We start from the raw sequence: 12,389 nt of genomic DNA on the forward strand, positions 1-12,389 counted from the left end.
CTAGTAGCATCTGTCATCACCAGCCCTGGCACACACAGTGCACTTTACTAGGGACTTCATGGTGATACAGATATGCCAATCAGGTATATCCAATCAATATGATATTTTACACAGTGAGCACTTACACTCTGGTACTGATTAGCAGTGGCAGAGTGTCCAAAGCATCTAAACCAGCAAAAATGAAATCCATCACAGCATCAAAAATCCAGGTAGCAGAGGCAAAAGATAGGGGAAAAACCCACGCCAAGGATGTCAGGTCTAACAATTCCCATATGATATTCCTTATTCCCACTAAGATATCTTTGAACTGGGCAGCAAAGGCCAGTGACCATGCAGTAACAGTTTTTCTCTGGGGGCTTTTACAACTCAATTCTAGGATGGCACTCAGAAGGCAGCTGTTTCTAACATGGGTGCCAGGTGTGCCAGTATTTTTCATTATGTTATATTTGTTGTTAAGTTTGTTTGCTTTTCATCATGTGGTCATTCATTTTTTGCACACATATATGTAACATATACCGACTTTAACTGAACATTTCCATCTTAATAGTGACTGTGTTCATAGTCTCCTAATGTACTATAACTCAACATTCATGTCACATCCTTTGAGCTTGGCTTTAACTGCTCTGGTTGGCTTGGGAAGTCAACTTTCCATTTCAGACTCAGGGCCTTATTTATGGGGAATTGGTATAGGGAAGTACCACCAGCCTTCTTGCCACGCTGCCCTGTGCCAATGTAAAAGGGAAAAAATGTACCGTATTTATGAAATATGGTGCATTCCTGTCCTTTCCCCCTGCACTGGCTCACAATTTGCCATCTAGTGCCAACGCAGGCACCCTTTCACCATGATGCAAGGGTGTCGGCGTTGCATGCAGGACTGATTTTGTGCAGGAAGGGGCACCTTCCTGCAAAAAACAATCCTGAGAGGTGTTTTCCTCTTTCTTTGTGTGCTGCAGAATGCTGCACACATGGAAAGAGGAAAGAATGAGGAGAAATACAAATATTTCCCCTCATTACACCTGCTCTTGGGAGGTGAAAGGTTTGGGTGCTGCCCCAAGTTTACATGATTAAGTAAATCTGGGGCAGCGTCAAAATCCGTGGGAATTGCGTGGGAAAACTCACCACAACGCTAATGGAACGCAATGCCTCCCTGGCGTAGAGTAAGGCAATGCAGCGACTTGCACTGCTTTGTCTTACTCCATATTTATGAGGCCTTGCAAAGCCACGCAAAGTAGCTTTGTGTGGCCTCATAGATATGATGGAGAGGTTTGGACGGCCTGAGCGTCAGTGATGCTCTGGTGGCGCAAGCCCCTCTTAAATAAGCCCCTAAGTATCTAGTGACTTTTCGAACAGAAGTAAACTCAAGTCTCACCAATGATATTACTAGATTGTCCCTATGACTGCTACAGTTGGGGTAGAAAGTCTGCAATATGCCCATTTACCTAATCACCTAAAACATAAAACAACATTGCTCACAGGAGTATGGAGCCCTAAAATACAACATGCAGCTAGACCACCGTCAGAGGCTCTGACTTGCCCAAAAAGATACTGATGTGTCACAAAAATGCATGGTATAACAACATAGTGTTTCCTCATTTCCTTTTCACTGAATTTAGCAGAAATCGAAGATTATATTGTTGTATTTTTGAGTGAAATTGAAGTTCTCTGCCATTGTGCGTGCTATTTCCATGATACTTTAAGTTGCTTACGACTGACCCACTGTGAGTAAAACTGTTTCTGTTAACACAAATGTATTTGAATGCCACAGATCCAATTAAAAAATACAACTATTTTTTATTGTTTTTTTTATTTTGTGCATTGAATTCAAACAGCAAACTGTGTGCACTTCAACTGTTATCACAATGTGGTCAAGAGGTCTGTGTATTTTACCATTTACACACAATTGTTTATTACAGTATGTTCTCAGCCTAGTGGAGACCAGGGGTGTTGCATGGTAAGCAGTGTTGGTAGTGCACCTAGCTTTTATATAATCTAACTGGAAAATATTTTCTTAAGATTCCTTGAACATGATAAAAATAATTTTCACCAAACGTTGGTGGTGCTCACACACTACCATTCATGCTTGGCATAACACCCCTGACAGGAAAGTATGTTTTGATTTTGTTGATAAAAGGTATTACAAAAATTTCCATACAAAAACTATTTTCATAGAAATCTTGCATTTCCACAAATAAACTTGAACACTTTTTTTGAAAAACTGCTCAAGGATATGGATCATTTAAATACTTTGACCACATTGTGAAATGCGGTTCATGGAAAGTTCTCCACGTATACTTTTGTTAGATGATGAGTCAATTTCCCCACTGTGAAAGACAACCAAACAATCTTGAAGGGTTCAATTCGTATCTGAAACTGGGCTTTTAATCCATTGAGGCTAAAGTGTGAACAGATATAGGGCTAATAAAACCCTTTCTACCCTCCCCCCTCAGTTTCAGAAATTTACCCCGCTTACCTTCAGAAGTGCTTTGATACATTCTTTTGACATTTTGAAACATCCCATGGATTGAGCCACCCCTGCAATTTTCACACACAAGAATCCCATTTTATATGAATTTAATAAAATCATTAATCATTATTGCCTTGGTTGCTGACATTTTTAAAGATGGCAGTGAAACACACAGTCCAAAAAGTCGATGAATAATCTGCAGGATTATTTTTTAACTTCTTCCAATTTTTAGGGGATTCAAATGCTCCTTCTTTCCAAAAAGTAGCGTATAACTTCCAGTAGGGGTAATTTCTTTGTTCAGAAACTGATTTTGCTATGGCACACAGAATGGGACTTGTAGTACCTGCCCAGAACACCCATTCCATCTTTTTGAGAGTCTGTATGGATAGATATATCAATACTCCTTTATGGTTCAGATATTGTTTCGATATCTCGTTTCTTTTGGATTGATCCCATCAGTGCTTGCTCAACCAAAGATTTCTCGTCTGTAATCACATGGCAACAGTGGAACTTAAAAAATGAACCTGTTTATATCTCACTGAGACTGCATTTGAAATCAGTCACAAAACTCACACATAACATTCATTCAGAAGAATGGTTGAACCCATGATAAACAGTGTAACCCCGCAGAAATTGGTTCATCCGCGATGTTGGTTATTTGAGTCTGGCCATTGCAACTGCTTACGTCAGAGATGTCTCAGGTCCATAGACACAGCGGCATGAGGTAACTCATTTTTATTTTGCACAGGTTGCATATTTCCACAGGAAACATTCTCGCAAAGTTTGGAAAAGGAAAATAAAAAGGCTGACAGTTTGTGCTTGGGGTGTCCCGACGCCCAGCTTCATGCCATGGTTTCTTTCCCTGGCAACCTTCTGTCATTGAACGTGTGCATGTTGATGACCTCTTCTGTTTTCACGATGACGGGTGGCTGGGGCTTGTGTTTTAACCTCCGTTGGCACTTCAGAGACATCCTGAGCTCCTCTACCATGGCACTACAGAAGGATCTCTAGAGAAGCAAACAAAGAAGAGTTGAGTCAGAATTAATAGAATGTCCTAAAGAATATTTCATAATTGGAAACATACATTTTTTACAGTTTTCAAATTATAATTTTTTTTATTTATTATTTAAACTTTTTACAGTTTTCTGTCTGAGCTTGACAAATTAAACTCTTGGCTTTCAGGTGTTTTATCAAGAATCAATGGCTTATTTAGAATTTCACCTTGAATTAACATTACTTTCACCGACTGCAAGGCCAGGTGGCACAAAGATATATGCAACATATTTAAGAAAATTACTATTTAAGATTATTTTAGTGTCAGATTCAGAGTACACAGGGTATCTGTAGACATGTGTCCGAGCATAAATTTGCCTCTAAAAATAGTGGTAACTTTATGTAATATGATTCTAACAGATTATACATTTAAAAAGATGCATCAATTATATACACCACTGAAGTGAATGTACATTTAAATTAATAAATTCTGTAATCATCCCTATGTAACTCTAGATCCATAATGATTTCCTCTGAAGCTCAATGAATTATTGGAGAAAACAGATTGCACCAAATTCACAAACTTCTAGTGTATTCAAAGCAAAATGTATGTTTTATAAAGAGTGTAAATGAGAACTTTTTCTGATTAACATATTTGTGTGCTCAATATCAATGTATAAATTGCATATGTTGAGTACTGAAATGCTTGTTATTCATATAGATTATTAATTTATGATCATTTTGCTAACTCCAAACTAATGTAATAGGTGCACTTGATGAATTACCTATGTATATTGTTGAGAAAATACAGTATTTTCCAAATTATTTAGTATTTCTAGTTATTTAGACTACAGAACAACAGAAAATTAGGTGTCTGACGTGAGGATGTGTTTTGTGCAGGTAGAGGTGGCAACCATAGCTGCTGATGCAGCCAGTCAAAACAAACGCCTCCTGGTGCTTTCAGTGCTCCAACACCCTAGTGCTTTCCTGGTGTCCCCTTGCCCAGTGCCTCAGTGCTTTGAGTCGATCAGTGGATCCCAGAGGTTGCTACTGGCTGAACTCGAATTAAATTTTGCTGTGAGCTTAAATTTGCAGCTTGGTATTCTGACTGCTGCCAGCCAATAAGAAGCTCCCGCCCCGGTTCTTACTTCTGACACTACTCTGCCCACAATCTCACTGAGGGATCACGGACAGAATATCGGAACCAAAAATATTGTGTGGACATAAATATTGTGTCAAAAATACTGAGAACCAAAATATCAAGAAGGCAAGTGCAAATAGATAAGTAGAGGTATACATACCTTGAAGATATACATATATATATAGTCAAGGTACATATATGTGGAGTTATATATAGTAAAAATGTACTTACATATAGAAACTTCCCTTCACTATATTTTTGTCCCTGATACTCTTGACAAAATATTTTGTCCCACAAAATTTTGGGTTCCAATATTCTGTCTAAACACCTTAACTGAGTGCACCGCTATCACCAACATCCTCTGCCTGACAGCAAGGATGAATACCATAATTAGGGCACTGTGGTAAGAGGTTTGGGCAGGGGCAAGGGCAATCTAACACAGTGGTTAGACCCTTTTGGCTCTGCAGGTAAAGTCAGGGGCTGAACTGCAGCTTAAGAAAGGCTGTATTTTGCCGGTCTTGCCTGATTTTGTGTCAGGGCTTTTACAGTGATTTTTAATGGCTTTTGGTGGCCTTTGCTTGCTTTTTTTTATTTATCATTGGCATTTCTGCCATTTGTTTGCCATTTATCTACACCTCTCAGCCTATATGTTTGTGCTAATCAGTTGATAACTAACTTTTAAATAATCACTAGGTGCCACTACTGATGCTGGTGTGGACAGTGAAAGAAGGAGGAGAATGAAAAGTGTAAAGTAACTTGTCAGAAAACTAACCAGATTGCCTAAATAACTGATTGTGCTTGTGGGTCCTTTTTCATGCTGTACGCCTCTCAGGTAGCCTGGAAAGTTTACAATTGTGTTGGTGGTGAGGTCAGAGGTGAGGGGTGAGATAGAGCTTCATGAGAAATGGTCTAACCCAATTCCCAAGGGGGAGCTGTTGTGAGGGTAAACATAGTGTGACGTGGCCAGCAGAGCTGAACACTTCATAGAGGAAGTTTAAGCTTCACTGCCTTATGTGAACAGCAGGCCAAAGCATGAAAATGCCTCTAAATCCTGGGTGCCTGAGAGAGGAGCAGAAGAGAAGTGAAGTTGAAAGGTCACCCTCAATGGATTCAGGGGGCTGATTGTTCCCCCATTCCTGGGGAGCTCCTGGGACACTGACTGAACTACATTTTTGGACTTTGCATATTATTGATTTAATTAACTATTGATTGTTCTGTCCCCAGGGTGCCTAACCTTTTCTAAATTGTCATAATAATTTTTGATTATTGTATAATGGGCAATAAAGAAAAGAAAAACAGAGTATTAAATGTATGATATTCATGAATACTAGTTATTTATATTTTTTTACTAATACAAAGATTGTGTAATGTATGCACTGGATAAATTAGCTATGAAAACTGAGTTATTTGTAATTTTTTTCCACTTCACATTTTTTTTAATTACATTTTTATTTAACATGTTTCAGCTTCTGTCCCTTCATACACCAAAAAGGTTAAAAACACTTTTTTCATACAGTATACATACAAGTTAATAAGGATAAGAAAGAAAGGACAGCAGGGACATTGGAGGGAGCAAAGTCTTCAAAATAATGGTAATAGAATGGGTATTTACAAATAGAAAGAAAAAGTACAATGAAAGAGGAGGCATATAGCATGCAGTGGATTACTGTAATAAGGCAGGACTTTTTCTCCTTTTTAAAAAAAATTCACAGCAGGCCTTGTGCCAAGGTTTTTATCACTTTGTTTCGAAAACGTTTTTTAAACTTTTTTTATTGTTTTTATAAATTACTGTTGGTTAATGTTGAAACGTGGTTTATTAATAGGTGCAGGAAGGGACATACCAGTAATATTTAGTCCACCAACGCAATATAAGGTCCAGTCAAGGTCTCAAATCATTAGCCCCTGGCTCAACCCTTGGTAGCTGGCTGCGAGCAGGCAGGCTTAACTTAGGAGACATGCACGTAAAGCATTTAAAAACACCAATACATTAAATAGGTAAGACACAACACATAATAAATGTCCCACGCTAATTTAGAAAAATAGGAAATATTTTATAAAATAACACCAAAAACGTAAAAATCCAAAATAGGGAACCAGAGATATGGATTTGTAAACATTAAACACTTTCTAGTGCTTAAAAACATATAGCGTCAGCTTGGGACTTCTCGTCGTGCTTGACTGGGTAAAGGTTAATGTTTGAGGCCGACCGCGATGGAGCCTTGGTCAGATGCAGTAAACGAGAGGCCCCAGTCAAACTTTTACCATTCGAACTTAGAAACTTTTCTGGAGGATTTTCTCTCAGTGTGTATGGTCTCCTCCAGCAGGCCCATTTCAATGCAACATCGTCTGATTGCTTCTCTGCAAGGCCCTCGTCAAATCCTGGAAGACTGCAGCTCTGCAGGACAAACCTGAAATCCAGGCCGGGTCGGGGTTGAAGATAGCTGGCCTGACTCAATGTCAAGTCGGTCCCCTTATGAAGCTTTTTCAATAGTTGCTCCAAACTTCTAGATTCTTCTTGAAGTTCCTCCGGAGAGTTCAAAGTGTCCAAAACACAAATCCAAGGGTCTAGAAGCTCTGAGATGGTCCTAGGAAGTTTGGGACTACAATTCCCACAACGCAGCTGGCAAAATCCTTAAAAGTCCACTGGGCTCACTTCAGGCTGGACTCTTCTTGAGGGACATGATGCAGGGAAGCTCTGTTACCCTGTTGCTTCCAGGGCGCCCATTCCTTAATCCTTTTTGAAGCAAGGCAAAATCCTCAGAGATGTAATTCCAAGTGTGCAGCAGGAGTAGTCCTTCAGATTGCAATTCATTTGTGTGCAGATCAGGGTTACAGCAGGGCAGTCATTCTTCTCCTTGAAGTTTCAGGCAGAAAATCTGAGTTGCTATGCAGCTCTCACATATTTAATCAATGATCTGGGTTAACAAGCAGGGGTCATCCCTGTTCAATGAGGTGCAGGGTGCCACCCAAAAGCATGATAGCTTCCTCCAATGTGTGGCATATCTCAAAGCACTGTACTTTAACATTCAAGATGGACAATTCCTCTCCAGCAGAGTAAGACCTGGCTAAACCAACCTACTGTTGTGGCTCATTTCTATTACCCTCCCCCCCGTTCCGTGAACGTCTGCAAATTCCATTCCTGGGCCTGCCATCTGACTGGGGGTACGGGAAGAGGAGGTAGGCCTGGCTGGTATTCCTTAATGTCCTGCTCTCTTTGAAGCCCAGTTTAATTTACCCAGCCCCCGTCCTGGTCTGTTCTCTGCAGCTGCAGAGTTCCTCCCATAATATAACCTCTGTTCTATGCAGGCCCTTATTACCTCATCAAAGCAGCTTGGCTATGCCTGTTAAGGCTGTCCAATCAGGAGAGGCTAATAGAAGTCTGGATTTTGGCTCACAGAAAAGAAAGTTCTATAACTTATTTTCTATACTAGTTATGATAAAACAGGGGCAAGCTGTTGGATTTATCATTAAAAATGATTTAAGTCCTTGAATAAAATGTGTAGTTCCTTCCTAGCAACATTATACTTAAATAAAACATTTCAATGTTAGCCTATGGAGCTAAGGGGGTCATTATGATGGCGGGCGGATCGCCACCGCCCTGCCGGTGGTGGCGATCCACCCGCCATCACAACCTTATTTACCCCCTGCCATATTATCATGGTGGGGGGTATCGCAATACCTTACATTTCTTCAAGATTCCAGCAGTTTTCATATCTTGCTTGAATTGAGACTTTCAAGCTATTTCGACGGACATCATCTTCCTTCATTTAGGGCTTCCTTTCTTGTGTGAAACCTGAGGAATCTTCCAGAGAATGGAAGAGTGATGGAAGTACTAGAAGGTTTGCAAACCTTGACAGAGTTTTGATTGGTTGAAACTATGATATTGTTCTAAAAATAAATGCAGTGACAGGCCTTAATGAGGACTACCTCCTAGCAAATGGGATACCCTGCGTAATAAATTCTTAAGATTCCCAAAGACCATGTAGCCTGCAACAAATTCCCAAATTGCCCACCTTCAACCATTCCCCAACTCCACCATCAGAACTTGCACTCTACATTTTCCCTAGACTTATTTTAGATTTGAAGATGAGCGGAATTAGTGTCTAGGGATGTTTATGATGCCTTGAGAGATTTAAGTGATCTGGCATTCAGAAACTGTGACTCGAGGTTTTTCTGCACATTCTGTCTTTCCAAATGCCTCCTCTAACAATGCCTTTTCATTTTTTATGTTATCCCTGCACATCTACATGCCTACAACATCAGCTTATCATCATTCTAAGGACATGGACATTTGTACATTACAGTCTAGATTCTGAATTTTAATGTTGTAGAGCTAATGTTGGAACATTCAAAAAGGGATATGAGGAATCCTTGCAATATGCAATACACTACTGACAATAACTTGTGCAAGCTTTCAAAACCCATGATTCTTTTGCCCACCATGCCAACACAGTTTGGACCCAGCCGTATGCAGATCAGTCTTGACCCTGCTCCAATAGGAACAATCAAGCCCGAACAAGGGACACCTTCCTGCACAAAAAACAATCCACTGAGCCATGTTCTGCTTTCTATGTGTGCTGCAAAGTGCAGCACACATAGAAACAGGAAAAAAAGAGGAGAAATAAACATATTTCTCCTCATTACACCTCCCCTGGGGATGCGTAGCAGTTTGGACACATTTCTAGGTCTACCACTTATGGTAAATCTGGAAATGCGCCAAGATCCATGGATGTTGCATGGAAGCACCCAAACATCAGCAATGGAATGCCTCCCTGGGCAGTGATGTGCGCTGTGTTGCTTTACTGCAGATTTATCAAGCCATCAGGGCCACGCAAGGTGGCATTGCGTGCGTTGATAAATCGCGATTAAGGGTTGCATCTGTTTTGCACCACGTTGCATGGCGCAAAAGCAGCACAAACCTATGAGAAATATGTCCATTGATATTTTTCAGTGGTACTACCGGGTATAATACATTGATTATGATATACCAATAGTAGTGTCCTCATTCTCTCCTGACAAAGTGCATGCTGTTTAGTGACCAATGTCAAAGGTTACACATTGTATTGATTACTGGATATAAACAATATCCTTTAATGTGGTGCAAAGAAAAAATGACTCATTGTTCAGAGAAAGCACTGAGGAAACAATGATGATTTTAGGGAAAAATGTATTTGCAGATCAACCTTCAATTACAGAACAATGTATTTTAAAATGTGGAAATATGTATTAAATATTGCAGGATGTAGAATTAATGTTATTCAGTTTCTGCCAGGCTGCAATCTATAAAAGGCTGCTAACAGTTGAACCAAAATAACTGCTCTGAGCATCCTTCTAGCAAGTGGCAGTCAATAACACATTTTTTTCTGTAATCAGCAGTTGGTCAACATTGAATCATCAACGTTTTGAGTCTTTTCTAGCCTCGAGGCATCAGTTGGAATTGTTTACAACTGACCCTCTTGCACTTGCTGAGAAGACTGACATGGTACTGAACTTCTCTTAGCTGCAGCTGGTCCGCGCATGGGGAGAGAGCACTTCAAAGCGAAGTTTTTCCGAAACTGATCCAAGCAAAGCAGAACTTATTGGCTGATATTTGACACTTTTATTAAATCTGCCTAACAGCAAGTGCCAGGCAAAATAACTGTTCAGAAACCCAGAAAGTTTGTACACTACAATGTGTTGTAATCCAGATATCAAACCCAAATCCCAGACATTCACATGGGAATATGGCAGAAATACACAGCCAAAATACAAAACCAGCACCATGGTATTGTACATGCCTATAAACTGTTGTTGAAAAATAAACTGGGTGTTCACGCCTGTGCTCGAACAGTTTAATATGGGAAGCAGAGGAATTGTGTAACCAAAACCTACCATGTGATTGTTCCCTTTCCCCAGTGCCAAACATGAGGGAGTAGGGCTACACAAGCTGGAAGGGGACTGATGCCAGCATTACAATTATATGTGTGATTGTAGTGATTTACTTTCTTTTTACAACTAGCCCCCGAAAATTAAAGGCATAGTGCATAAAGATAAGTATCTATTGTGCCAGAGAAAGTCAAATACGTGCCCCACAGAGCAGAACTTATATCCTAAACTTCAAAGTCTTCAAACATCTTCCTTAAGGTAGCTCTATTCCTTATTTAACCTAAACTTACTTCTCATGACTTTACACATTACATCACAGATGGCCTTACAAATAGCATACCTGATGACATCACTAATCGCATCACATTTAATTTCGCCAATGGCACCACCAATGGCATCCCAGATTCATTAATGACATGACACAACATCTCCAATGACATAACAATTGGTATCGATGAAATCAGACATGCACCCATACTTATCCAGTCACCAAGCTGACAATTTACTTAGGGCCTTATTTAGATTTTGGCGGATGGATACTCCATCGCAAACCTGACGGATCTCTCTTCCGCTGCATTATAATCTCCATAGGATATAATGGGCGGAAGGATATCTGTCACATTTGTGACGGAGCATTCCCCTCCGCCAAGATCTAAATCAGGCCTTTAAGCTAAAATATGCCCAAAGTGTGAAGCAAATTGGAAGTTGCAAAAACATCTTAGTATGAGGCAGAAGGACAGTATTGGAGCACTTAACCAACTTAGTAGACCTTGTTTATAAATAACACAAGGTCCATTTCACAAACAAAGTTGTGGATCTTTACCTCTAGTGCTCCGATCTCTCATTAGTGCAGACATAACTTTGATTATTTAATCAAAGTGTACCGGAAGTGAATCTGTAAAACTTTCGTCAAATCTCTGAATTTCTGTTTCTGACAATGGAGAATTACGATTGGAAAAATGTCTTCGAACAAAATCAGACCTTTTCTCCGCAAGAAAGTGTACACTTCAATCAATTCTGAAGGTGTTCCCTTTTCCGCCCCAACCTGGAATGGGCTTTACTCCTGCCACTGGCAGAAGTACATGCTGGACTATTTCCAGAGGTGGTAATTGTTTGACAATATACTGTGAATGTTCTCAAGATTTCCAAGGAAACTGTCCTTTGAATAAACGTGCCTCACTCAGTGAACGGGACTGACTCATGCACAATATAAGTCAGCTTTTGTGAATATTTTGAATTCATAAATCAAAACTTACAAACGCAAATGGTAATGGGACCATTACATGATGTACTGACACTCACTGTGCTTTATAATTCAACTATAGCTATTAAAACATATGGGCCGATTATCAGTTTGGTGGTCCATGGACCGCCATACTCGAAGGGGCGCGGTTGCGGCGGTCTCAAGAGGCAGTAATATGCTTGATGGGATCGCCGCGGTCCTGCCAAGCATATTTCTTTTTTCTTTATTCTTTATTGCGACTTCAAAGGGTCACAAAAGACAAACATATGAAAATAAAACAAGACATTGACAATTTCGAATATACAGAAACAATACATCATCGATGCGATATTAACCATGAAATTAAAAATTGTCAGTGTTGCCTGAAATGATGTCCTCTAGAAGAATCATCTGACATTAAGCAGATCGTATACAGCGGGAATAATCTCATTATACCAAAGATCTTCTTCTGATGTTCCACATTGCAGCTAAAAATTTACTGACAGCAAAAACAGTTAGTGGAGATAAATCAGATTTTAGTATTCGATAAGCATCCAAATGATTCCTAAAACCCCATTTTTTACATAGGGGAAGAATCCACTTCTTCCTGGACTTCATGTACGAAGGACAAAAAAACATTACATGGACATAATTTTCTGGGTTCTCAGTACAGACAGGACAATTTACAATAGATGGAGGGTGCC

General features: G+C 39.8%; 1 protein-coding gene across 1 annotated transcript in view; it reads right to left on the reverse strand.

Moving 5' to 3' along the window:
* Nucleotides 1-1,822: 1,822 nt before the first annotated feature.
* GRIK2 (glutamate ionotropic receptor kainate type subunit 2) overlaps nucleotides 1,823-12,389 on the reverse strand; it is a 1,523,718-nt gene continuing 1,513,151 nt past the window's right edge. The window contains exon 16 of the mRNA XM_085611186.1: nucleotides 1,823-3,471. Within this exon, the coding sequence (XP_085467312.1) occupies nucleotides 3,307-3,471 (165 nt within the window). The 3' untranslated portion in view covers nucleotides 1,823-3,306. The remainder of the gene's footprint in view (nucleotides 3,472-12,389) is intronic.

This window comes from Triturus cristatus, chromosome 6 (genome assembly GCF_964204655.1).
Source record: "Triturus cristatus chromosome 6, aTriCri1.1, whole genome shotgun sequence".
Taxonomy (NCBI): Eukaryota; Metazoa; Chordata; class Amphibia; order Caudata; family Salamandridae; genus Triturus; species Triturus cristatus.